The sequence below is a fragment of the Lichenostomus cassidix genome, unplaced genomic scaffold (assembly GCF_008360975.1).
Source record: "Lichenostomus cassidix isolate B80296 unplaced genomic scaffold, HeHo_3.0 HiC_scaffold_713, whole genome shotgun sequence".
Classification (NCBI taxonomy): domain Eukaryota; kingdom Metazoa; phylum Chordata; class Aves; order Passeriformes; family Meliphagidae; genus Lichenostomus; species Lichenostomus cassidix.
Window position 1 is genome coordinate 30,170 of NW_028147860.1, and position 27,691 is coordinate 57,860.

A 27,691-nucleotide genomic window follows, 5' to 3' on the forward strand; every position below is an offset into this window, starting at 1 on the left:
CTGCAAAACCTGCTCTTAGACATCAAAACCTCTTTTTCTTCTCCAGCCCAAGGAAGGAGTATCAAGCCAACCCTCAGTACTTTGGGATGGGCCAGGGGAGTCCTCACTGCGCAGGTAAGGGGGAGCATCCTGCCTAAGCCCCCTTTCCATCCCCTCCCACCAGGGAGAAAAGCAAAGAGAAAAGCAAGCCAAGGGCCAGGTTCCCTATGCCCTGGCCAGGGTTGCCTGAGAGTGGCTGACCAGGAAGAGCTTCCCCAGAAAAGAGGGAGCCAGGACTGCCCATAACAAAACTAGGACAAGGAAGAAGTCTGACCTTCTGGAAAATGGTGCTATGTTGGACTATTTCTGACTAGTCACTTGAAGCTACGGACGGTTTTTTATTTCAGCTCTCAGCTCTTCATGTTTAAAAAGTGAAAGGAACTTGGTAGAAAACTGGGCATTTTCTTAAGTTGCTTGCAGAGTAAGGAAATGGTGCCCACGGGGTTGTCCTTGCATGGGCAGCTTTCTGAGGCAGTTGATAAGCGATCCTGTTAAAAGACTGTGTCCTATTGTTTTTAAAACCTTGTTGATTTGTTCAGATTTTAAAAGCTGAAAAAGTGTTTGTACTGGAAAGGAAAAAAATAAAGTATGTCTTGCTGAGGTTTCCAGCATCAAAATGACTCGTGTGGCTTCCAGAAGTGGCAGACTAGGAGATGACTTACACTCACACCTAGGGCTCAGGGAAGGAGAAGGTAGTGGCCAGAGTGGAAAAGAAGGAGCCCAGCAGTGCTTCTGCCTGTTTTGCTTGACTTTCTAAGCTCCCGTGGAGACAGAACTGGGGATGCTCAGGCTGCAGAAGAGAAGGCCAAGGGAAAGCCTCACTGCAGCCATGCAGGACTTTCAACTGCAAGGGAGTCAATTTAGCTTGTCTCTAAGGAAACTGGTATTTTACACGGGGGGTGCTGAGGCACTGGCCCAGGCTGTGCATGGAGGCTGTGCATGCCTCATCCCTGGGAACATCCAAGGCCAGCTGGGACAGCACTCTGAGCAACCTGCTCTGGTGGGAGCTTGCTCAGGTCGGAACAAGATGATCTTCAGGGTCCATCCCAAGGAAAACCGTTCAGGGATTCAATCATTCTGTGGTTGCCATGGTCCACAGGGGTGTGGTCCTGGATCTGCTGTCATGTCACAGTTGGTGTTCCAGCTGGGACTGCCATCGCCCAGCCAAGGGCACAACACAACCAGTCACCCTTGTGTGACCCACGTCCTTCGCCCTGCTCTGAGAGCACCCCTGTCACCCTGCTTCTCACCCGTTCCCAAATACTGCCGTCAGTCCTGAACGCTCCCTGCTGCCTGGATTTTGCCATCCATCCCTGCAGGATGCTCCCATTTGTCCCAATGGAGGTACAGTACTATTCCATGGAGGTGGACAACCCCTGAGAGCCCGGGCAGGCTGGAGCTCTGTGGGGATGCTGTGGGACAGGGACCCCACTCTGAGGATTTGCTCCCTGTGCAGGCTGTCAGAGACACCGAAGAAGAGATGGAAGTGGATAGAAAGATGGATGAAGAGGAGAGCATGGATATAGATGAGGAAGATAACAGAGTGGAAGAGATGGAGGTTGACGAGGAGGAGATAGAGGAAGCGATGGAGGTGGACGAGGAGGAGACGGAAGAACAAATGGAGGTGGAAATGGAAGACAGTGTTGAAGAGATGGAAGTTGACGAGAAAGATGAGGAGGAGGACATGGTCTTGGGATGAAGACCGACACCGGCAGCAGGACAGGCACGTGCTCCCCATGCCCTGCCCACAGGCACAGTGGCTCCCCTGCCGCCAGGCTGGGGCTGGGCTGGGTGGCCCTGCTCAGGGACACGGGGACCCGGGGCCTCCCTGCATTCTGGTGGCACAAGCACCACCCCCGGCCTGCCCTGCGCTTGCTTTGGGCCACGCCAGCCCCGTCCCAGCAGCTGGGCCCAGCTCCCAGCCCCAGCCGGGCTCAGTGCTGGCAGCACAGTCCTGCTCTGCCAGCGTGTGCCAGCCTGGGGGCACAGGGAACAAACCCTCAGGGCCTGACTGCAGTGACCGTGCCGCTTGCTTTTCTTCCAGGACTGACGGCGATCTGAGGCGTGGATGACACCCACCTGTACATACGTTTTTAAAAGAGTTCTTCTGTTGTTTTATCTACGAAGATTTTAGCTAGTGTTTTCTTCTGTAAATACGTTTTCTACATTGTGTTAGATAGGTTTGATGTAAATACGTTCTATAGATTGTTGTTGTTATAAAGATTCTTACCTTGTAAATACATGATGTGGCCCATTTTTGTTGCTTCAGCAGAATAAGTCCAATCACTTTTAAAAAGACTTGGAGCCTGGCTCCCACTTCTATCCACAGGGCTAGAGCAGACGAGAGTCAGCCTGCATTAAGGCATTAGTTATTATTACTCTGAGTACAGAACACTCAAAACCCCAACATCTTCCATTGACGTCTACAAGTGGGTGGGCAGTTTCAGCTGCCAAAGTGCAGCTAGCGGGACTGTCTGCAACACTGGTCATAGCAGAGGTAAAAATAGCTATGCTAGAGGCTCATCAATAAACATAACAGCGAACTTCCACCACCTTTAGAAAGGAGCCAGGCTTTAGAAGACTCTGGTTTGCCATGAACGTGCAGGCTGGAAAAGGTTCTCCACATTGCTGAGCAGCTCCAGCCTTGTCTTACAGAGCTATTGCACACAGAATCTGCCTCTCCCTGTTCATGTCTAAAAAGTGAAAGGATGTTCCATGAGATAGACCGCCAGAGTCTGAGACAGGGACAGGGGGGACAGGGCCCTGGGGGCTGGGAGAGGGGGACAGGGACCTCCCAGCAGTGTCCCCGTGTCCCCCAGGGTGAGAGCCTGGCCCAGGGCTCCTTCATCCTCTTACGAATGAGGGCTTGAGAGCACTTAAAAAATCCCCAGCAAGGGATCAGCAAAAATCAGGTTTAATATTAAGTGACAACATGAGAAAGTTCCTTGGCAAGAGTCACTCTGCTCTTGGCTGGACAGTTCAGGCCCACCAGGGGAAAAAAGCAACAATGAAACCAAGGAAATTCAGGCAATCAAACCAGAAATGACCTGAGAACCGGCACTGTGTGTGTGTGTGGGTGCCTCTGAAAAAAGACAGTGAGGGAAGAGATGAATATGGCCTAAAAGCTTGAGAGCCCTCAAACTCAACAGAACTTCACTTATACTGCAACCTAAACTTATATCTTAAAATTAATAACTTATTAGAAGAACAGCTCTTAACTGTATTTAACCTAACTTATAACCAATGATGTAACAATTTAACAGAGGAAGAGTATTTCACTTAGCTGATAGCTTATATTAAAGATGGAATTACAGTAATGCAATTCACAAAGCACTGTCACAGCAAACTCTAACCCATCCAACTTCAAGTTATCCAGATTTTGAGAAGCGGAAGTCAAGAGAAACTCGAGAGAGGGAGAGATTGAGATCCACAGTCAGGGCCTTGGATCCAGCTCCATCTCAGCTGCTGTGAGCTCCGGGGCCGTGGGACGTGTCAGTGTCACAACTGTGTCACAGCCTTTACCTGCTCTGCTCCCTCTCACAGGTGGGGGTTTTGGGGTGCCAGGGGCTTGGCATCCACTTTGGGGCTGGACCAGAGGCTGCAGTGGCTGGGCTGGGGCAGTGACCAAATGCCCCACCAGTGCAGAACTTCCCCTGCAACCCCAAACACACACTCCAGATGTTTGGGGCCATCCAGCATTTCTCTGCTCTCCAGCACCGAGGCAATGGACTCTGGCTACAGCTCTGAGCTCGTGCCCATGGCAAGCACCCCTGGCATTGGGGCTCCATGGAGCTGCTCACAGGAACACCCCAAGAATTCAGGAGTACAAAACTGCCTCCAAAATGTGGGATACCCCAAAAGCCCTTCAGGAAGGTGGAATACTCAAACATCCACTGAGGAACGGGTTCTCCCTCCCTTCATCACCCCCAACCTTCCTTCAGCTGTCTCATTCCAGACCCTGCCCCACTCTCCCAATCCCCACAAAAACACATCCCACCCCTCTTGGAAATCAATATGCTCTTCTCAAGCCCTATTTTTCCTATTCCACCCCTCCCAATCCCCATCCCACCCATCCTGCCCCACTCAATGCCAAACTCACCCCTCCTGATTTGCATCCCACTTCACCCAATCCCCTTCCAACCCCATTCCACCCTGAGGGGCTGAGGAATCAAGTAATTTTGGGCTGGCACTGAGTGGTTTTCAGGGGCATTGAGTGGTTTTGAGGTGACAGATCGATCCCTCATATATTTTGGAGTGCAAAGCAATGGAGAAAACTACACCAAATACCACTAAAACCCCCAGATCCTCCCAAATATCCAAAAGATCCAAAAACTCTTTCTGCTTCTCTGTTCTTAACCTCAAACTGTAATTATTGTGTTAGGAAATTGCATAACCTTTGAGAGTGTTTTATGTATAGTCACAGCTTAAACATTAGAAGCAAAATCCCTGCTTCAATTCTGTATTGCACTGAAATGTCTTGCTCAGGTTTGGTATTTAATTTCCTGCTCCCAAGCCAATGCTGAACACAATAACCTAAGTGTTGGATGTGAAGCCTACTGAGAGTACTGTGTAGATTGGCAGAACCTGGAATTGGATTTTAACCATTTCTAGTTTTTCTAGGAGACTAAAGAACTAAGCTGCCTTACCTACTCTTGCCTTTCCCTGTCTCTATAGAACTCTGTATTTTACTCCTCTGAGTGTTTAGAGAGTTGAACAAAACCAGAAAAAGCCCAACAAAAATTGGAGAGCTCCTGTCTCTTGGCCCATCCTGATCATCCATACAGTTGGATGGAAGAGTTCCAGCTTCTGCTGACACTGTACAAAATTCTGAGACAGAAAAGCTGCCAAGAAGGGACATTGTGCCCAACTGTGTGTATCTTCTGTAAACAAAACACAGATCCCTCCCAAAAAAGCACAGAGGTGCATGGAGGTGCATGGAGGGAAGGCTTCAGCAGTGGGAGGGCTGAGGGTCAGCTGTACCCAAGGGCTCAGCAACACAGGCACTTTCCCATGTTTACTCTATCATATAAAGGGAAGGCAAGGTCAGGCAAGGGAAGGCTTGAGGCAAAGCTCTGCCAGCTCATGGTTTCTTCACCTCTGCCACCTTCGTACTCAACTCCTCAATTTCCTTCTGTGATATTTCCTTCTGGATGTCAAACTCACTGTCTTTAGCTTCATCAAGGAACTTGTTCCTGTTCCACCATGACAAGATATCTGGAAGCCCAGAGAGACACAAGTCACAAGGGTTTCTTGATAAAAGTTGGAATTCATGAGGGTTATTATTTTTCCATCAGCTCTCAAGTAAGGTTCACACAGTTGACACTTTCTTCCCTTTCCCTCTCCCCTAAAAAGCAGTTTCAAGTACTGACCCTCCTCTCCAAGTTCACCATTCTATTAAACAAGATTAATAAAAGGAAAATGAGGGGGTTTCATTCCTTTTTGGACTCATATACCTATCAGACCAACCCATTTTCAGTCTCCACCCTGCCATGACAGCCTGCTTGTTGCACTGTTACTAACGCTTCAGTACGCATGGGATGGAGAAAGTTTCTGCAGTAGGGAACCCACTGCACATGGATTCTCCAGAATGGCCAGTAATGAAGTCTGACAAATAGTCACAAAGAGATATTGCCTGCAACAGGAAGAGCAAACCTGGCTTACCCTCCCAGACCTGTAGTTCCCCCTCGGACACGGAGGGCCAGATGACACAGCTGCTGGCCTCAAAAAGTGGATTGTGGAATTTGCTTAGCTCTTTGGATGTGTTCACCCAAGTCCATGGGGAGAGTCTTTTGATGCAGCTCCAGGTTAGCCCTAAGAAAGCCACAGGAGCAAGTTAGTTGTCTACACTTTGATCTGCAAAGACTCCTGTTATCAGGACCACACACACTAGGCAGCCACAAGTTTTTCCCCTTCAGTAGCTCTCAGCATCATGACACAGGGTGTAAACCTAAAGCAGTTTACTCAACCTGGCTGATCCCAATCAGTGTTGAATAAAAGATGGGGAACACCTGTAAGTTGGTGGAAGTTGGCTGCCTGCTGTCCAGGTGAAGAGTGGGTCACCTCCTCACAGTGCTTTGAGTGCCAGGTTTGGAAAGGGATCAAGCTCCTGTGTTAAGGGAGAGCTGAGAGGTCAGGGAAGGATGGAAATGGAATTTGTGAGCACATAAAAGCAGTGTTATTGCTGGAATGGTCACGTCTGACAGGTCCCTCTGGTGGCAGGAAGGAACTGAGAACACAGAACAAGTAGTTCTGTTTCCCTGGGGGAATCCCATCTCTGTGGCAACCACAGACCTTTCCCGAGAAAAATTTCTCTCTTCTTCTTCCTGTGTTTTATAAACAAAGATAAAGTTTGCATGTTTGTTTAAACAGTCTCTCAAGATATGGACAGTTCAAGCCGGCCAATTGCCCTGGGGGGGAGGTTTTCAACCGACCAATCTGAGTGACCTTTGAAAGTCTATATAAGTTGAAATTGATTAATAAAAATAGACATTTTCTGCCACACTGAAGACCGGTCTCCTTCTCTCTGCTAGCGGTTCAACAGCGAGACACCTCCAGGAGTTCCACATTACAATCTGTTCCTTAGATTCCACCAAATTTCATTTGCCTGCACTAGCAGATTGAACTGCCAGCCTGGCAGGAGATTCACCACTTCTGTGAATGCTTCAGACAGCACCAGCTTAACATGACTTCAAACCCTCTCTGTGCTCCCAGGCGCTCAGATGAGACAGGCAGGTTATCACACGTAACATTCAATACTCCTCCAAATTTTATCTTACTGGTTTCAAGTCTAACTTGGTTTTGCAGAGGACTAATTGAGCAGCCCTGCAGAAGGCGACAGAGTCTCTTCTAAGCCCTGTTTACTTAAGAGAGGTTTACAGGAAGCTTTAACTTGCCTTCCTCCTCTGGAGCATCACTTCTCTTTTCCCCTGCTTGTTCAGTGGCCTTCAGTTAAGCAGGAGACCATCAGACATGGCCTTAATGGAGTCAGGAGTCCTGAGGGCAGAACTCATGTGCCATGGTTTAGCTGAGGTGGTGTTAGGCCATGGGTTGGACTCGGTGATCTTGAAGGTCTCTTCCAACCCCGTGATTCTGTGATTCTGTAACTGCCAAGCTCAAAACAGGAATCCAAACCTCTCTGGCAGCTGTGGGAGGCTCCAGTCCTAATCCTGTTTGCTATTCCCAGCAGCCTCATTCAGGGCTGTACCTGGGGCTGTCAGAGCCACCGGGCTACAGAGTCACATTCCTCCCGGACAGATGAGGCCCAGACTTGCCAACTGTGTGCTCTGCTCGCCTTGACCTTCTCCTCCAGGCTTCCCACAGCTAGGACTCATGTCAAACTCCAGCTGTTGATCCCTTTATGGAAGAGTTTCTGTATAAGAGACTAAAACCGGTGGTGGGTGGAGATTTTTGGCCAGGTTGGACAGAGCTTGAGGCAACCTGATCTAGTGGAAGGTGTCCCTGCCCATGGCAGGGACTTTGGAACTAGATCATCTTCAAGGATCCTTCCAACACAAACCATTCCATGACTCCATGACCTTTTTGTCACATTCAGCCCAACATTTAAAGGATTCAAATCAACCATCCTTACCAACCTTTCATTTTCATGGTTTCCTATGAATGTACCAAGCTGGGATGCATAAGTGTGTTCAAACAGTGTGATGAGCAGATTCTCGTTGAATTCAAAAGCACTTGGGAACTGATAAAAGATTTGCTGGATGCAATCCAAAAAGAGGAGAAGCACTAGTGTCGCTGTTGAGCCGCTAGCAGAGAAAAAGACCCGGATTCTCAGCATGGCAAGAAAAGAGAGCTTTATTATTTTGATTCCAACTTATATAGACTTTTCAGAGGTCACCCAGATTGGTCAGTCAGAAACCTCCCCCTAGGCCTGATTGGCCAGGCCTGAACTGTCCAAATCTCGAGACACTGTTTTAATAACATCCAAACTTTATCTTTGTTTATAAAACACAGGAGAAAATTCTCATGGGAAAGACCTGTGCTAGCCACACACCAGGGCTCCCCATTTCTCCATGCTGCTTGAATAGGCTGATCAGGCACAACACTGCTGGAAAGAGTGACCAGGCTGTGTGAGAATCAGAGAAAGCATCACATCACAAAGCAATGGGACATGAGTGCATGTGGCAGAAAAGACTTCAGAGCTAGTTGTGTCCCTGCAGCCATGCTAGTACTGCTCAGGCATCCAGGAGGAAGCTGTTAGAAACCATTATCCCTCTGTACTGGGCACTGCCATTATCCCTCTGTTTAAGGCACCACAAACCCAGGATTGTTTTGGGCCCATCCTGACAAGAAGGACTCTGAGGGGCTGGAGCAGGTGCAGAGAAGGGAAGGGAGCTGGGGAAGGGCCTGGGGCACCAGGAGCTGCTGAGGGAGCTGGGGGAGCTCAGCCTGGAGAAGAGGAGGCTCAGGCAGGACCTTCTGGCTCTGCACAGCTCCCTGAAAGGAGGGTGCAGCCAAGTGGGGCTCAGGCTCTGCTCTCTGGGAACAAGGGACAGGACAAGAGGAAACGGCCTCAAGTTGTGCCAGGACTTCTTTAGACTTAGTATTAGGGAAAAATTTCTCCACTGCAAGGGTTGTCAAGCACGGGCACTGGCTGCCCATGGACTTGGTGGAATTGCCATGCTTGGAGGCATTCAAAGAATGTGTGGATGTGGCACATGGGGACATGGTTGCGAGGTGGACTTGTCAGTGTCAGGTTTGTGGCCTCCGACTTGATGGCAGCATGAATGTGGGGCAGGACACAGCCCAGATGCTGGCAGCTGGGAGCTGACTCAAGCCATACAGATGAGCCTTCCACACAGGCTAGCACTGGTGCTGGCAGCTGAGCCAGCAGCAACATGCCCTGTTCCCCTATTGCAGAACCCTGCCAGGTTCAAGCTGGGGCAGGGCAGGAGGAGTCTGTGGTTCTCCCAGCTGCTGAGCACAAGGTGAAAAAACAGAAAGGGTGTTTCCCATCAATCCCTCCAAAGACACTTCGTAACAGAGGAGAGAGAGGGGCAAAGGCACATTTTTGGCACTGATCTAGGCAGCACCAAGAGTGGACCTCTCAAACCCAGGTGTGCAACATGGAAAATGCCTCAAGTCTTCCAGTGGGAGAAAAAGCTACAAACAAAACACAACACAATCGCCAAACCCAAGCATTAACGTTTGAATTTTCTGCTCCAGAGATACAAGGGCAGAAAGCTGGAGCCTAAGCTGCGTTGCATTAGCACCTTCTTGAGCTTGTCTTGTCCTCTGTCATCCTTCAGGCCACTGTGAACCTGACCTGCTTTAACAGGGAATTCAGGGTTTGCCCAACCTGGGGCCTTGCTGAAGGCAAAGGCCAAGGAAGGGCTCTCACTTGTGCTGCCAGTGCCATGGAAGGCCCCAGAGCAAGAGGGCATTTCTTGGGTGCAGGGATCCCATCTTCACAGTCTGGCCTTGCAGGTTAGTAAAATCCACACCAACATCCTGGGACATTCCTGCACTGACTTCCATTCCAAAGCTTTCAATTTTGTACCAGGAAAATTCACATTTTTCCTTCTGCTTTGAAAGACATGGATTCCCTTGGTTGATGCATGTGGCAGAAAGCTTCTCCTCACATGGAAATGCTTCCTGGCAGCCTGAATCTCTGCTACCCACTGACAACCCATTTCTCTCCTCTGAGAGGAGCTGCCTTTGCAGCCCAAGCCTCCCAACACCATGCAGATGATCCCCTGATCTCATACCGCAGGAAAAAGAGGGGAGGATGTGGGACTCAGCAAGGAAAGGGAATCCCTGCACAGCAGCCCTCTGACAAAAGCAGCAGCTTCCTCCTCTCAGTGGTCTCCCTGGCACAGCAGGTGCTAAAGACCACGGTGGCTACAAAGATAATTTTCACCCTATGTCTCCCTGGCCTGGCTGTGGTGTGCTGTGGCACCTTGAAATCACAGAGAAAGTGTCACCATGAGGGCAGCTGTAAAAAGCCACAGCAGGTAATGCTGCCCCAGGACAGCCTGGGCAAGCAGCGAGTGCATGTGTGGAGGCGAGGCTGGGCTGGATGAGGGCCTGGACAGAAACACTGCCTCGAATGCTCGTGCCTTTCTATTAGGGATGTTTCCATAGGAGCACAGGAGTAGGCAATTTCAAAGTGTTGCAAGCCAAGCAAAAGAGGTGGAAGGATGGCTTGGCTGCCAGGGAATCTCCTTCAGCAACTTAGGTGGCAAACAGAAGTGTATGTGCTCTGGAAAGGGATCTGGGCCTTTTGCTGGACGGTAAGGTCAGTAGGAGTCAACAAAGTGGCCTGGCAGCCAGAAGGGCCAGGCCTGTCCCAGGCTGCATCAGGCCCAGTGGAGCTCGCCAGTGCAAAGAAGGGATTGGGCCAAGTGCCCTCAGGACTGCTGTGGCCTCACCTTGAGCACTGTGTGCAGCTTTGGCAGCCACACTGCAAGAAGCATAGAGCAATGTTAGCCGCTGTCCAAAGGGGGCAAGAAAGATGAGGAAAGGACTGGCAGGCTGCTCTTATGAGGCACAGCTGAGCATGCTGGGCTTGTTCAGCTGAGAGGAGAGCAGCCTGAGGGGTCACCTCACTGCTGTCTACAGCTGCCCCACGAGGGGAAGCACACCGGGAGGTGTTGATTTTCCTCTGGGATCTGGGGAAAGGATGCAAAGCAATGGCTTAAAGCTGCACCGAGGAAAGCTCAGGTTGGTGATTAGGGAAAGGTGCTTTCTTCACTGTGGGGATGGCCCAGCAGTGGAACAAACTCCTCCCAGAAAAGGCTACTGGTCCCAAGCCTGTTAGTCCTAAAGGAGCAATTGGACACTGCTCTTAGATCTGAGATAGCATGGTGGTGAAGGGAGTTCAATGTAAATGACAGTGAGTAAGGCAGGAGTGTTGATCTGCCTGAGGGTAGGAAGGCTCTACTCAGGGCTATGGAAAGGTGTCATGAGTGGGTCAAGTCCACCTGTATGAGACAGAAGAAGGCAAAATGCTGAGTCCTGCCCTTTGGTCACACCCACCCCGTGCAGTGTTACAGGCTGGGGCAAGAGGGGCTGGAAAGCTGAGAAAGAAATGGCCCTGGGGGTACTGGTTGATGGACGGCAGTGTGCCCGAGTGGCCAAGAATCCAATGGCATTGTGACTTGTGTGAGAACCAGTGGGGCCAGTGGGACTAGAGCAGTGATCGTCCCCTGCCATGGGGCACTGGTGAGGCTGTTCCTCCAATCCTGCCTTCAGTTTTGGGCTCCTCACAACAAGAAAATCATGGATGTGCTTGAGTGTGTGCACAGAAGGGCAACTGAGCTGGGGAATGGTGTGGAGCACAAGTCTGATGAAGAAGGGCTTAGGCATGTGGGGGTGTTTAGCACAGAGAAAAAGTGCCTCAGGGAGGGCCTTATGGTTCTCTCCAGCTCCCTGAAAGGAGGTTGTAGCCATGCGGGGGTCAGTGTATTCTCCCAGGAAACCAACCATACGACCAGAGGAAATTACCTCAAGTTACTCCACGGGAGGTTTAGATTGGATCTCTATTCCTTCACCAAAAATGATATCAAGGTTGTGAACAGACTGCCCTATGAAATAGCACAGTTACCACCCTCAGAAAGATTTAAAAGAAGGAAGTTCTTTGAAGAACATTTACTCAAAGGCAGCCTTAAGCAATGAACAAGAGCCACTCTGAGTGGCTGAGCTGGGCTGGGGACAAAGAGTGGGGCTGGCCTGGCTGTGATGCGCTGTGGCACCTGTGACATCACAGGGGATGTGTCACAATGGGGGCAGATATAAAAGGCCCCAGCAGACAATGCTGCCCCGGCTGAGCCTGGGCAAGTGGTGAGTGCACACTGGAGGTGGAGGGGAGGCAGGGCTGGGGCAGAAACACTGCACCTGGGGGTGGCTTCTCCCCATGCATGCAGGGACAGCCCCTCACAGGGGAGCCTTGGGCAGGGCACGGTGCTGCTGCTGCTGCTGTTGCTGCTGGGGCAGCAGGACAGGCCTTGCTTCCTGCCAGCTCTCTGGGGCCCTTTCCTTCCTGCCCCCACATCCCTGTGATTCCTGCCCCTGCTGCCCCCTCTGCCAGCTGCCTCCCTCCCAGCCCCACTCAAGGCCTTCTCTCCATCCTCCTGCAGACCATGGAGTCCTGGATATTCCTGGTCCTTGCTTTGCATAGCCTTCTTCAGTACCCACAGCCCATGGATGGTAGTATGGATGTGAAGACACTGCGACTGCACGTGGAGTTGCGTGCAAAGCGCCTGGAAGAGGAGAGGATTCGGCTGGAGCAAGAGTTGGAGCAGCTCAGACTCCTGGAGCAGAGTGGCTGGGCCTGGGGAGACCTGCTGGGGTCTGCCTTGCAGTACTGGCAGCTCTGGCCATTTCCTGTCATCTTGGTCTCTCTCTTGGTCTTGTGGTTTACCTGGAGGGAAAGGAGCCTGAGGAGACAGGAGCATGAAGAACAAAATGATGGTACAAATGCATTCAGAATTGCAGATGCAAATGTAGTACACGATGTTATTCACGTGTTCATAGGATGGAGGCTAATGTGGCGCATCCAGTGGCCTGTACAGGACCTGGAGACAGGCTGCATGTGGACAACTGACCTGATGGACAGATTCATCAATTTCTCTGGACGCGTCTTGTCAAACAGTTTCTACCCGGTGCTGCAACGAGCCATCCAGGTGGGCAATGCCTTTGAAGGCTGGACTGCCCGAGAGGAGGATGTTGTGTATCGCTTTCTTGTACCCATGACTCCTCCCCAAGGGCACTCCTTCCACCTGGAGTTGGCCAATGCAATGTGGAGGCCCGGCAGGAGCTTCCATGTCCGCGTGGAGCTGGAGTGCACCTGCACAAGGGAGCAGCAGGCTGACAACATGCTGTGCTTCCTGCACCACCCCGAGGAGGAGCTGAGGAGGAATCAGGATCCCAGCCTCCTTCGCACCCTGTGCACCGGCTCCTACCTTGATGTGCAGAAAACAGGCCTCTGGTTCTACCAACTGCTGAGAGACATCTGGCCAGCTTTGCCTCAGTCACACAACTGGCGTCTAGTGCTGCTGCCCTCCAGACGCTCCTGCCAATTCAAGGTGACCAACGGCAGAAAAAGCTTCAGGATTGAGATGGTCTTTGGGGTGCAGCGAGGCGACTCAGACGTCTTTGTTAGCAGCGAGTCTAGAAAGCCCCTCACCCCAAGAACAAGGTGGCTCGAGACCTTCGCCGTGGCAGAGATGAAGTTCTTCAGGCACATTGCCAGGCAGGCTCCCCCTTACAGCTTGCACCTCAAGTACCTGCAGTTCTTCACCTGTCTTCGGCAGGGCCTAGGCTTTTCCAGCTACACCATGAAGACCATTGTCATGCACCTCCTGAACGCTGTACCGGTGTCACAGTGGCAAATGAGACATTTCCTGAGGCGAATTGTGGATATCAGCAACAGCCTGCGCTTAAGCCTGGAAGACAAACATCTGGACCACTTTATTGTGGGCAACCAGAGGCTTCCTGAGGAGATCACTTTGCCCCCAGATGTCCAAATGGCTGAGACACTCAATCTCTTCCATCGTATGGCCGTGGATCCTGTTGCTCATTCCCAGGTGATAAGTCAGTACCTGGATCTGCAACATCGTCTCCTGGAAATCCTTAAGCCTTGACACCTTGGAAGAGGTTCTGCTGCACAGAGATGTGCTTGAGATGCTCACAGCTGGCGGCAGAGAAGCAGCTCATTGTACAAATCTCCTCCTTAAAGGAGAGGAGGATGCATGCAAAGACTCTGGCAAAGGTCCCACAGCCTCTCCTGCTGCCTCAGCAGCTAGGGGACCACGGGAGTGTTTATTCTACCTCCTGGTATCAATTCATTTCCCAAAACGAGTCACCCAGATCCGCATTAAGCCCCACTTGCATACAAACTTTCCCACTCCTAAGCATGCAGATGAAGAGAGCACATGCCTTACACGCATGGCCAAAGCCACCAAACCCCACCTGTAACATGCAATTGTTCTAGCCCTGTGGGAAGGACCTAAAGTTAGAGTATGAAGGAAGTGGGAAAGTGGGGCAGAAAAAGACAAAAAACCAGGGAAGAAATGACCAAGAGGAAAAACTAGCTCTGCTGGCCTGGGATCAGACAATGGACTGTGTCTCTTCCTGTCCCCAGAAGGGACACCTTTAGGTCAGCATTGTACCAACTGTGTTGGAGCTGACCTGAAATCTTGTATATAGAAGTATCTTGACTTTTATTTCCATGATAAATCTATCTAATTAATACATATTATATATTACATGGTTCATTAGTTGTCATATATAATATTAAAAGACAAGAAAACAAAACCATACACTAGATAATATCAAAAGTAAGAAATCTGTCATTAGTATATAATGAGAAAAAATAATTATAAATATTTGAAGATTTTTTATTATGAATATATATTAATTCTGTATTGCTATGACGGTTTTAAATTATGATTAAACAATAACAATAGAGCACATATTTAGTGTTGTCACTATCTGTTGTGACACTTAGTAACACTCTTAGTGCATTTAGGTCTGGAAAGATCTTCATAAAGTAGATCTATTTATTACATAGATAATATATATATTATATAATCCCTCTATAATACTATTTTTATATACAAGTAAAACCATATATAGTGTCACTATCTGTTGGGAGGCATTGCTTCAATAAACTACAATAATAAAAAATCTGGATAGTTCAAGCTTTTATTAATCTCAGCCAGACCTCTAGCATTGGTAAATCTCACGAGTTGTCAATCTGGGCTCATCAACAGTCTCCTTGAACTCAATCAAACTTGCAGTGCTGAACTGGTTCTAATCACAATCTGAGCCCAGCTGCCCCAAGCCCTGTGATCACAGAATCACAGAACGCCTTGGCTTGGAAGGGTCCTTAAAAATCCTCTTGTTCCAAGGCTGCTGCCGTGGGCAGGGACACCTTCCACTCTGCCAGGCTGCTCCAAGGCCCATGCAGCCTGGCCTGGAGCACTGCCAGGAATCCAGGGGCAGCCACAGCTTCTGTGGGCAGCGTGGGCCAGGGCCTCAGCAGCCTCAGAGCCCACAGTTTGTGCCACACCTGCGGCCTCAGCCCGCCCTGTGTCAGTGGGAGGCCACTGGCCCTGCTGCTGTCCCTGCAGGCCCTTGCAAACAGCCCCTGCTCCTGCAGGTCTCTGGTGGTGCAGGGACTGACAGGCCACAGGAAGGTGCCCCGGAGAAGCCCTTGGAGAGCACTGGGGGCCAGCAGTGCCACCATCAGGGCAGCAAGCAGGGCCTGGCGCGGCCATCGGGGCGGGAGGGCACAGGGCGGGCGCTGAGGCCCTGCCAGCTGGAGCAGGGAGCTCTGCTGGGCGGCCTTCCTCCTTGTTCCCCCACTTTATACACTGAGCCTGATGTCCTGGGCTCTGGAATATCCCTGGGGTCACTTTTGGTCACCTGTGTCTCCTCCCAAGCTCCCATGCAATGCTGGGCTTACAGGTGGACAAAGGGCACCTCCAGGAAGGAGGGTTCAGGGAGTCCCTGGGGCTGAGGAAAGGAGGCTTTGGGGACTGGGAGAGGCAGCAATGGGGCTCCAGGGGCTGCCAGGGTCAGGAAACAGGGAGGGTCTGGGGGCTGTGAGAAGGGGCAGATCCTGGAGCTGCAGGTTGGGAGACACGACAGTGCCTGAGGGAGCACAGGGGGAAAAGGGAATCCCTGGGAATTCCCAGGATCCCCTTTGGGACCACGCTGGGACCCCCTGGCACCCTCTGGGAATGGAATGGGATCCCCCTGGACCTTAGTAGGAGCCAAGATGAGCTCAGGTACTCCCAGTATGACCCTGGTCACTTCCCCTCACTCCTTCTAGGATCTCTGTTGCTCCCAGTATGAACCCAGTTATTCCCAGTCATTCCCTATTATGATGCAATTTGTCCCCAGTACAATCCCAGTTGCTCCCAGTTGCTCCCAGCTCCTCCCACTTCTGCCCAGTGTGTTCCCAGTTCTCCCAGTTGCCCCTAGTATAGTCCCAGTCATTCTCAGTTACTCCTAGTATGATCCCAGCGTGTCTCCAGTTGCTCCCAGTTGACCCAGCTGCGGTTCTAGTTGCTCCCGTTCACTGGCACTATGGTTCCAGTCAATCCCAGTATGATCCCAGTCACCCTCAGTGTGATCCCAGTCTCCCCCAGCATGGGTCCAGCTGCTCCCACTCTGATACAGGATCCCAGTTGCCCCCAGCATAGTTCCAGTTGTTCCCTGTTCCTCCCAGTCTGATCCCAGTTACACCCAGTGTCCCCTAGTATCATCCCAGTCCCACCCAGCATGGTCCCAGTCATGCCCAGTTATCCCCAGTGTAGACACAGTCACTCCCATTCGCTCCCAGTTGCTCCCAGTGTGGTCCCAGTTCCGCCCAGCATGGTCCTGGTTGTTCCCAATGTGGTTCCAGTCAGCTCAGTAGGGTTACAGACACTCCCAGTATATCCCAGTTGCCCTCAGCATGCTCCTTGTCATGCCCAGTCACTCCCAGCAACCCCAGTAAGGTTCCAGGTGCCCCAGTACAGCCCAGTCATTGCCAGTATAATCCCAGTATGATCCCAGTACAGCCCAGTCATTGCCAGTACGATCCCAGTATGATCCCAGTACGATCCCAGTACAGCCCAGTCATTGCCAGTACGATCCCAGTATGATCCCAGTACGATCCCAGTACAGCCCAGTCACTCCAGTGCTGCACTGCTGGGATCCCCCACCCCTCTCTGCGTTCCCCCCTCCCGCATCTCCAGGCTCCCCACAGGAGCCCCAAGGGCTGCAACTCCCTGCCCAGACTCCCCAGCAAGGCCACTTTGGATCTGCAGCCCCCAGTTTTCCCTGTTTCCCTCTCCTTTTCCCCAGGCCGGGCTCCCCCTGTCCCCAGCGCTGGGCTGGGAGCAGCCGAGAGCCCCGCGCTGCCCATGCCGAGCTGTCCCGGCTGCATCCCCGCTCCTCCCGCGGCCTGCGAGCGACTCGGGAACGGCGGAGGAGGAGCAGGGAGGAGGAGGAGCGGGAGAAGGGATTGGGGGAAGGAGGAGAAGGAGGTGGAATTAGGGCGGAGAAGGAGGAGGAGAGACAGAGCGGGAGGAGAGGGGGGAAGAGGAAGAGGAGGGCCAAAGGAGGATCGGTCAGGAGCCACGCGGTTTGGGTCTCCCTGAATTCGCAGCCCCCCTGGACCATCGCCGCCCCCATCCCGCAGGTGAGCGGGGAGGGGGAGCTCGCCCCAAATATCCGGGGGGTCCCTGCGTTTGGGGTTTTTTGGGGATGTTTGGAGTTTTCGGGACTCCAAAGCCGAGCCGCAGATGCCCCTCGGGGGGACATGGGGGGTTCCCCGGGAGGTGTTTTTGGGGGTCCCGGTGGCGGTGCGGGCAGAGCCCCGATGGGGGGCAGGGGGATGCGGGTCCCCCCGCGGTGGGGGTTGGGCTCTGCCCGGGCCCTCCAAGCTCTGCCCGGGGCCACCGGGTGACCGGCGGGGGAGTGGGGGACAGCGGCTTTTGGGGAGCTCCGGGAGCCGCGGCTTGTCTAAGCAGAAGCGCAGGGAGAGGAGAGCGCCAGCAGCCCGGAGGGGGGAATCCGCGAGGGGCAATGCCTGGGATTGCTGGGAGCCCTGGTGAGGGAGTCTGGTGGCTTGGGAGCAGGATGGCAGGGAAAGGGGCTCAGGGCTCCCGGGTCCTGCAAGTGGCTACTCCCACTATGAGCCCAGTTGCCCCCCCCAGCCCCCCCCAGCCCCCGCCCCATGTGGTTCCAGTTTCCTCCTCACTCCCAGTATGAGCCCAGTCTTTCCCAGTCTGACCCTTGTCACTTCCCCTCACTCCCTCTAGGATCCCTGTTGCTCCCAGTATGAACCCAGTCACTCCCAGTCATTCCCTATTATGAGATGCAATTTGTGCCCAGTACAATCCCAGTTGCTCCCAGTTCCTCCCTCTTCTGCCCAGTGTGTTCCCAGTTCTCCCAGTTGCTGCTAGCATAGTCACAGTCACTCCCAGTACAATCCCAGTATGAGTCCAGGATGATGCCAGTCTCTCCCAGCAGGGCCCCAGTCACTCCCACTTGCCCCCAGTATGGTCCGAATTCCCCCCAGCATATTCCCAGTCTTTCCCAGCATGGCCCCAGTCACCACTGGCATGGACTCAGTATATCCCAGTATATCCCAGTTGCCCTGTACATTCTCGTAGTCATTCCCAGGCACTCCCAGTTACCTCAGCATGGTTCAGTTGCCCCCAGGATTATCCCAGTCACTGCCAGTAGATCCCAGTTGTCACCAGCATGCACTCTGTCATTCCCAGTTGCTCCCAGTGTATCCCCAGTTGGCTCCCAGCATGGGCCTAGTAGCTCCCAGTAAGCCCCAGTCAGAATCCATTGACACTGACTGTAATCCCAGTATGATCCCAGTTCCTCCCAGTATGATGCCAGTGGCCCCCAGTGTGATCCCAGTTGCTCCCTGTCAATGCCAGCATGAGCCCAGTAGCTTCCAGTATGATCCCCGTGTCTCCCTGTCTCTCCCAGTATATCCCAGTTGCCCTCAGCATGCTGCCAGTCATTCCCACTTCCTGCCAGTTGCTTTCAGCATCATTCCAGTTGCCCACAGCCACTCCCAGTCAATCCCAGTATAATTCCAGTCTCTCCCAGCATGAGCAAAGCTGCCCCACTGTGATCCCAGTATGATCCCAGTTGCCCCCAGCATAGTTCCAATTGTTCCCATTTCCTCCCAGGATGATCCCACTTGCCCCCATTGGCTCCTACTATAGTCCCAGTCCTGCCCAGGGTGGCCCCAGACACTCTCAATTGCTCCCAGTTGCCCCCAGCATGGTCCCAACTGTTCCCAGTGTGGTTCCAGTCAGCCCAGTATGGTTACAGACATTGCCAGTATATCCCAGTTGCCCTCAGCATGCTCCTAGTCATTGCCAGGCACTCCCAGCTGCCCCAGTAAGGTTCTAGTTCTCTCAGAATGATCCCAGTCTCTCTCAGTTACTCCCAGTTGCCTCCAGCATGACCCCAGTTTCAGTCAGTTGCCCAAAGTGTGGTCCCAATTGCTCCCAGTATGATCCCAGTTACTCCCAATGTGTCCCCAGTTTCCTCCCCACATGGTCCCAGTAAGCCCCAGTCAGGTTATGCAAATGCCCCTTGGGGGCACATTGGGGAGTCCCCAGGAGGTGTTTTTGGGGGTTCCCATGGTGGTGATGGCAGAGCCCCGGTGGGGGGTGGGGGATGTGGATCCCCAGCGTGGTGCCTGGGGTCACGTGGGGACCATGTGGGACCCAGTGGGGGGTGGGGGACACTGGTTTTGGGGACTCCTGGGAGAGCCATGGGAGGGGAGAATGGAGAGGGGCAATGGCAGAGCTGGGGAACCCCTGGCAGCGTGGTGAGAGAACAGGGGAGAGGGGATCCCTGGGACCTCCAAACCCATTGACTCCCCTAAGCAGGACCCCAGAGAGAGGAGACCCCCAGAAGCCCAAAGTGGGGAAGTTGGAGAGGAGGAACCCCTGGGATTGCTGGGACCTCAATCAGTCTGGGGAGAGTGGGGATGCTGGAGAGGGGAACCCCCAGTAGACATGGGACCCCTGCAGCCCTGACAGGGGGAAACCCAGAACCCCAGAGTGGAGAGGCCAGAGAGGGAGAACTGCTGGGAGAGTCTGTTTTGAGGCTGAATCCTGGTGGTCTGGAGGTTTTTATGAAGCCCAAAGCCCTGGTGACTTCTAGAGATGAATTGGACAGGGTGACCTTCAAAGCCAAGGTAGTCACTCGTTGTTTTTCCCTAAACCAGGATTTCCCATTCCCAAACCTCGGCTGGATGGAGGAGGAAGCTGCGAGGAAGAGGAAGATGCCCCAGGACCCCCAGGCAGGTGAGGAGGAAGTCACTGCCCCTTTCCCCCTCTCTTCTCCTCCATCTCCCAGCCCAGCATCACCCCTGGCTGCAGGACAGCCCTGCTGCTGTTGGGGGATGGACTGGGGGGATCTCCTTCCAGTTCCCTCTGGCATGGAGGCAAATCCCAAATCCTCTCCTTGTCCTTCCTCCCCCAGGCAGTGGGCTAAGGGTGGAGACCAGGGAGGACAAATTCTTGCAGCAGAACCTCGTGGAAGAGGCTGTTTTGAGCAGCTCCATGAGCCAGGAATTGAAGAGGGAGGAAAAGGCCCAGAGATGCTGCATGAGGAGGGGCTGCAAACCCAGCCCAGGGTGCTCTGAGGAGCAAAGACCCACCCTGTGCCAGGAAGGCAATCAGAGCCTTAATCAGAGTTCAGAACTGCAGGTTCCTGAGCAGCTTCATGATGGGGAGAAGTCCCACAAGTGCTTGGAGTGTGGGAAGAGCTTCAGGTGGAGATCCAACCTGATCATCCACCAGAGGATCCACACTGGGGAGAGACCCTATGAGTGTGAGGAATGTGGGAAGAGCTTCAGCCAGCGCTCCCACCTGATCTGCCACCAGAGGATCCACACTGGGGAGTTGCCCTACGAGTGTTCTAAGTGTGGGAAGAGGTTTCCAACCAGCTCAGAACTCCTCCAGCACCAGGTGATTCACACAGACGAGAGGCCTTTCCGCTGCCCTGAGTGCAGGAAGGGCTTCAAGCACAACTCCCACCTCATCAGGCACCAGCGCATCCACACCGGGGAGAGACCCTATGAGTGTCCCAAGTGTCGGAAGATGTTTCTGACCAGCAGCAATCTCCTTCAGCACCAGATGATTCACACAGACGAGAGGCCCTTCCGCTGCCCTGAGTGCAGGAAGGGCTACAAACAGAACTCCACCCTCATCGGGCACCAGCGCATCCACACCGGGGAGAGACCCTATGAGTGTCCCAAATGTGGGAAGAGCTTCTCCAGGAGTTCTCACTTGACCAAACATCAACGGAGCCACCGGTAAGGAAAGCCATGCAAGTGCCCCGAGTGCAGGAAGAGCTTCATGTGCTGCTCCAACTTCATCCCCCATCAGAGGACCCACACTGGGAAGAGCCCAGGTGACCCTCACTCCCAGTGACCAACACTGCGAAGACACCTGGCTGGTGGCTTCCACGTTGTCCTGATTCCCTGTGGCCACCTGAACAAATGCCGGGGCAGGAACATCCATCGGGATTCAGATTGAGATTGGAAATTCATTGGGAAGAGCTGATTTATTAAATTTACACCCTAAAAAATCTCACCTGCTGTGTAATAAACTGTGTAAGAAACTGTGACACCAGTTTCTTCTGGTGTCATCAAGCAATGCTGGGTGATCTTGGAGGTCTTTTCCAATCTAAATAATTTCCTACTTCATCCTTCATCCTTTCAGAAGAACCAAAATTGAGGTAAAATAAAGGAAATTAAACAAAGAGGCCTTATTAAAAGGCCCTTCAGTCCCTCCTTTACACTACCAGGGGGGCAGCACAGGGCTAATTAGGGGTTAATTAATTAATTGGGATTTAATTAGGTCTGGCTGAGCAGCACAGCATGGTCCTGCAGTCCCTCCTTTACACCACCAGGGGGCAGCATGGGGTCAGTTAGGGGCACAGTCAATTCAGGGCAGGGTAACTAGGAGTGGTTAATTAATTAGGGATTTATTAATGAATGAGGGGTTAATTTGGTCTGGCTGAGCAGCACGCTGTGGCCCTGCAGTCCCTCCTTCACATCAACAGAGGGCAGCACGGGGTTAATTAGGGGTGGCTGAGCAGCTCTGCACAGCCCTACCGTCCCTCCTTTACACCACCAGGGGGCAGCACAGGGTTAATTAATTATTTAGGGATTAATTAGGTCTGGCTGAGCAGCACGGCGCAGCCCTGCAGTCCCTCCTTTACACCACCAGAGGGCAGCACGAATCCCCCCGCTCTCCTCCGCGGCTCCAGGCGGAGCAGCTGAGCGTTGCTGAGGCTCAGCGAGCGCAGAGACCAAAGCTGCGGCCGAGGACTCCTGCCCTGCAGAGCCAGCACCAAACAGCGGCGGGAATTCCCGGAAAAGGGCTGGGAATCATCGGGGGGGAGTCAGGAATCTCCGCATTACCTGGAAAAAGGGCGGGAATTTCCAGAAAAGGGTTGGGAATCATCGGGAACGGGTCGAGAATCTCCGGATTGCCTGGAAAAGGGTTGGGAATCATTGGAGGTGATTCGGAAGTCCCCAGAGGTGATTTGGGAATCTTTAGATAGTCGGGAATTGCCGGAAAAGAGTCAGGAGTCATCGGAGACGATTCGGGAATCCTCGGAGGAGATTCAGGAATCATCGGTGCTGATTCGGGAATTTCCGGATTGCCCGGAATCCCCTGAGCAGATTCGGCAATCTCCAGAAGAGAGTCGGGAATCCCCGGAGGTCATTCAGGAATCGCAGGAAAAGAGTCAGGAATCTCCGGAGCCGAGTCGTGAATCATCGGCGCTGATTCGGGAATCTCCAGATTGCCCTGAATCCCCAACTCGGAAGCCCCCAGACCCAAAATTGGATTATCCCTCCCCAAATTTATCCCCAAATTGGGATTTTTCCTCCCCAAATTGGGATTCTTCCTCCCCAAAAACGATCTCCCCCTCCCCCAAAATCTCTCCTCCCTCCTCCTGAGGGACTTGGAAGAGATTTGGGATTTCCGGATCCCTCTGGAATTTTGGTCCAATTGAGACTTCTGGAGAAATACCCAAAATCAGCCCTGAAAATGGGGAGAGGGCATCAGGAGAAACCCCAAAATCTGCCCAAAGTTACCCCAAAATCTGCCTGAAAATCTGCCTGAAATTCAACCCCAAAATTCCCCCAAATTCAACCCCAAATTCCCCTGAATTTCCCCAAAATTCCCCAGAAATTTCTCCCTGAATTCCCCCCAAATTCAATCCCCCCCCAAATCCCCCCGGAATTCCTGCAAATTTGCCCCGAAGTTCCCCCGGAATTCCCCTAAGTCCTCCTGAAATTACCCAAAAATCTGCCCCAAATTGCCCCCAAAACTACCCCAAATTTCTCCCCAAATTCCCCTGAATTTCCCCAAAATCCACCCTGAATTCCCCCTGAAATTCCCCCGAATTCTCCCTGAAACTTTCTCCAAAATCTGTCTGAAATTGACCCCAAATTCCATCCCAAATCCACCCCAAATGCCCCAAAATCCCCCAAATCCACTACAAATCCACCCAAAATTCCCCTAAATTACCCCAAAATTCTCCCCAAATTACCCCAAATCCATCCAAAATCCACCAAAATCCACCCCAAATCCCCAAATTCCTTCCAAAATCCACCCCAAATTCCTACTAAATCCCCCAAAATCCTTCCCAAATTACCCCCAAAATTCACCCCAAATCCATTCACAATAATTCCCCCAAATTACACCCAAAATTCCCCCAAATTCCCCAATAGCTTTAAGAGGTGTGGTTGGAAGAGAATTTGGGGATTTTTGGGGGGGAGTTTGAGATTTTGGGGATTTTTAAGAGGGAATTTTGGGGGTTTTGGGCGGAGGATTTTCAGGAAGATTTTTGGGGAAATTTGGGGAGAATTTGGGAGTTTTTTGGGGAGGATTTCTGGGGTATTTTTGGGAGGATTTGTGGGCTTTTCTGGTGGATTTTAGGGTGGATTTTGGGGGAATTTGTGGGTTTTTGGAGGAGGATTTTTGGGGTAATTTGGAGGGTTTTGGGGCATTTCAGATTGGATTTGAGGTTTATTTGTGGGGGATTTTTGGGGGCTTTTTTGGGAGTTTTTTCTTTGGTTTTTTTGGTTTTTGGGGGGGTTTTCAGAGTGGATTTTTTGGGGGGTTTTGAGAGTTTTTTTGGTTTGGGTTTCATTTTGTTTGTTTATTGGGGATTTTTTTTGTTGATTTTTTATGGGGATTTTTGTTTGTCTTTTGGGAGCGTTTTAGGGTTTTCCAGCTCAGGTGTTTTTGGGATTTTTGAAGGTATTTTGGGGGATTTCAGGACTTTTATTCACCATTCATCAGAGCCCAATGAGCTTTGTGTCCCTGGAGGAGCCCAGGGCTCTGATTTCTGTCACCATCATAGCTGGGTGGAGTTAAGAGAAAAACAACGAAATCTAAAAAAAAAAAAAAAAAAGAGTGGCGAAAAAACCCCAAAAATTGAGAGTTTGATCCCGAAATTGGAGAGAGAAAACCCAAAAATGGAGAGTTTGATTCCAAAAATGGAGAAAAAACACAAAAATTGGGAATTTAAGCCCAAAAATGGAGAGAAACTGAAAAAAATTGAGAGAAAAACCCCAAAATATGAGATTTTGAGATCAAAATTGGAGAAAACCACAAGAATTAAGAGTTTGAGCCCAAAAATAGAAAGAAAAAAAATGGAGAGAAAAACCCCCAAAAATGAGAATTTGAGATCAAAAATGGAGAGAAAAACCCCAACATGAAGAGAAAACCCCCAAAATGGAGAGTTTGACCTCAAAAATGGAGAGTTTGAGTCCAAAAATGTGGAGGATTTCCTCAGGAAAAATGGCCATGAGGAGTTGAACCTAATGCACAACCAAGAGCTGATAGACTTGCTGGAAAATATATCAGGTTAAAAATTTTGTATAACTTTAGTCAAAGGTTTTGTTCGTCTTTGTCCCAAAAAAAAAAGAATTTTAGGTTTCTTTCCAAGGCATTGTTCTACCAGGTGAGGTCTGATGGACTCAGCATATCAACAGACTGGGAGGAACCCAAAGATAAAGGTAAAAGATAAAGATGATAAAGATAAGGTAAAGATAAAGATAAGATAAAGATAAAGATAAAGTAACCCAAAGATAAAGGCAATCAGCAGAGCATCAGCAGGACATCAGTGGATATCTACAACCCCAGACCACCTCCAGCAGGGGTGAAGACATCCTGGCCCGGAAAGGAAACTGAGGAATGAAGAATCTAATTAACATCAGAGGCAGGGAGATTCAGATCCAATGAGAAAACTGAATACTGGGCGTTTGCTCAACTACAGACCAATCAACACTGACCCAATGCTTTTCTATGTATTTTTACTGTATAAAATATCTGAAAATCAGGTAAAAGCCATGTATCATGGAATGATTCTCTCTGCACAGCTGGGCTATGTGTGGATGAGATGATTTCTGTGGAACGTCCTGGCCAGAACAACATCCTGGTCAGATAATAAAGTAACGTCTTGACTCTCTAACATTAAAAATGTTTTGGAGGGTTTTTGTTTTTCCCGCAGATTGGGTGACAATATGAAAACTTCTACATGTGGCGCCCAAGGTGGGGCAGCAGTGATGGCTTAGATGTGTGAGACTCCACAGCAGCAGAGTGTCTGACAGCGGGAGCAGGAGAGGCGACAGGGACGAGAAAATCTCGGAGCCTGGAAGGTTGAGTCGGCCGCTCAACCCTCTGTGTGGTAAATGAGTGGATAGCGAATGTTGGCTTTTGCAGATATGAATTTAGCATTTAGAAGTGATAAGGTACTGTGTAAAGTAGCACTAGGATAAAATATAGTATAAAATAGAATATCTCTGTTCCCAAGAGTGACTTTGGAGGGAGAGCAGAGCCTTCCTGCAGTGCCCTCAGGAGATGCCCTTTGCTGCTGGAACTGCTGTGGTGGAGGCCAGCTGTGTCCCAGCAGTGCCCATGGCCTGTCCCTGCCTGTGCTCACAGCACAGCCATGCAGCAGGACTGTGACCAAGCTGCCAGAGCACTCAGGCCTTACACCCACAGAAGGGCTGGGAAGGGCAGTGTGGAGTTGGGAAGAGCAGAATTGGAAAGAGCAAGCATACTGCTCCCTGGCTGTGCTGCTGTGCTGGGACTCTTTTCTCTCTGTCTCTGCACGTTGGCCCTGCCATCTGCTTTCCTATGGCATCAGATGAAGGATATTGGACAAACAAGTCAATGCAAGGCCCTTTATTTTCTTTAAATACATAGCACAGTCCCTCATTTGCACAGTCTCTGAGTACAATTTAATAGGTAAACAATCAATTAAAAAACAGGATTGAATAATAAAATTTAGTTGCACACCCATTTTGAAGAATAAGAAAATAAAACAGTTATGGTAATAAAAATTACCATAACTACTGCCAATAACCTGTGAAGGCAGGCTGGGCCTGTAATAACTTGCATTAAGAGTGATGTGCAGAAGGATAAAGGAAGTTTTTCACTTGTAATAAGCATCAAGTTTTCGGTTTCCACAGGGTATTCCTGAGCTCCTGGTTCCTCAGGCTGTAAATGAGAGGGTTCAATACTGGAGGCACCACTGAGTACAGAACTGACAGTGCCAGATCCAGGGATGGGGAGGAGAGGGAGGGAGGCTTCAGGTAGGCAAATGTGCCAGTGCTGAGAAACAGGGAGACCACAGCCAGGTGAGGGAGGCATGTGGAAAAGGCTTTGTGCTGTCCCTGCTCAGAGGGGATCCTCAGCACAGCTCTGAAGATCTGCACATAGGAGAAAACAATGAACACAAAACAACCAAGTGCTAAGGAGGTAGTGAAAACCTACCTCCTAGTGAAAGACCTCCAATTCCCTGAGTTTAGAGTGTGTACAGGAGAGCTTGAGGATGTGTGGGATTTCACAGAAGAACTGGCCCAGTGCATTGCCCTGGCACAGGGGCAGGGAAAATGTATTGGCTGTGTGCAGCAGAGCAATGAGAAAGCCACTGGCCCAGGCAGCTGCTGCCATGTGGGCACAAGTTCTGCTGCCCAGGAGGGTCCCATAGTGCAGGGGTTTGCAGATGGACACAGAGCAGTCATAGCTCATGATGGTGAGGAGACAATACTCTGCTGTGATGAAGAAAAGAAAGAAGAAAACCTGTGCAGCACATCCTGTGTAGGAGATGTCCCTGGTGTCCCAGAGGGAATTGTGCATGGCTTTGGGGACAGTGGAGCAGATGGAGCCCAGGTCAGTGAGGGCCAGGTTGAGCAGGAAGAAGAACATGGGGTGTGCAGGTGGTGGCCACAGGCTACGGCGCTGATGATGAGGCTGTTGGCCAGGAGGGCAGCCAGGGAGATGCCCAGCAAGAGGCAGAAGTGCAGGAGCTGCAGCTGCTGCATGTCTGTGAATGCCAGGAGGAGGAAGTGGCTGATGGAGCTGCTGTTGGACATTTTCTGCCTCTGGCCATGGGGACCTGTTGATGGAGAAAAGGACAGTGACAAGTCAGGAGAGGCTGCTTTGAGCCAAAGCTGTGCCATTCCCTGCAGACTGTCCTGCTGGGACTCATCCACCCTCGTTCCTTCTCTGGGAAAACCTTCATCCAGGTCCCTGCCTGAGCTCTACTGGTGCTGTCTGAGTGTGCCATGAGCAGCCAGGCCTGTGTGTGGGGCTCTCCAGGAGCCATCCCTGCCCTGCTGCCCTGGGTTTGTGGCCATTGGCAGAGGGACAAGGCTGGGTATTCAGGATTTGTCAGTGGAATCACTCCTAAAGGAGAAATATTTGGTAGCATTTTTACTCCCAGTTTTACAGGATATGGAAGGCAGGAAAGAGATGAAGGAATTGGTTTCCTCCCCCTACGCCATTCCTGGACCTCTGAGGTCAGAAATCCCCAGCACTTCTGCTGCACTCAGAGTTTGCCACTGAGAGATGTGAGAGGCAAAGGGATTCCCTGTGGCTCAGGGCAAGGTGAGGGGCTGGATGGGCTTGTTCCCAACTGCCCTGAGTTTGCACCTTTGGCTGCAATCAGAGCACAATCCCATTCCTGTGTCACCTTGATAAGAAACCAGACCCTGCAGACAGCAGAGGGATCAATGTATGTCTCACCCTCTCCAAAGGTCTCTCAGCAAGGTCTCAGCACTCCCTTCTGTCCAGGACACTCAGGGTGCCCTTGGCAAACCCAACAGCATTATACTTTGGTGTTGGGCCAG

At 51.4% G+C, this 27,691-nt stretch overlaps 2 protein-coding genes and 1 long non-coding RNA gene across 3 annotated transcripts; 2 read left to right on the forward strand and 1 right to left on the reverse strand.

The window, feature by feature from the left end:
• The first annotated feature begins 11,986 nt into the window (after nt 1-11,986).
• On the forward strand, nt 11,987-13,645 carry LOC146420610 (inositol 1,4,5-trisphosphate receptor-interacting protein-like 1). The gene has a single exon (XM_085048089.1). The coding sequence runs from the start codon at nt 12,135-12,137 to the stop codon at nt 13,635-13,637; it is 1,503 nt and encodes a 500-aa protein (XP_084904215.1). The 5' UTR covers nt 11,987-12,134; the 3' UTR covers nt 13,638-13,645.
• Nucleotides 13,646-16,638: 2,993 nt separating this feature from the next.
• On the forward strand, nt 16,639-21,128 carry LOC146420611 (uncharacterized). The gene is made up of 3 exons (XM_085048090.1): nt 16,639-17,188; nt 19,754-19,832; nt 20,011-21,128. Exons 1-3 carry the CDS (start codon nt 16,646-16,648, stop codon nt 20,847-20,849), a joined length of 1,461 nt encoding a protein of 486 aa, XP_084904216.1. The 5' UTR covers nt 16,639-16,645; the 3' UTR covers nt 20,850-21,128.
• Nucleotides 21,129-21,704: 576 nt separating this feature from the next.
• LOC146420612 (uncharacterized) lies at nt 21,705-23,913 on the reverse strand. Its single transcript, XR_014849095.1, has 2 exons — nt 23,843-23,913; nt 21,705-22,586 (listed from the first exon to the last, which is right to left on the reverse strand). It is a non-coding gene; the product is annotated as an uncharacterized LOC146420612 (long non-coding RNA).
• Nucleotides 23,914-27,691: the final 3,778 nt, after the last annotated feature.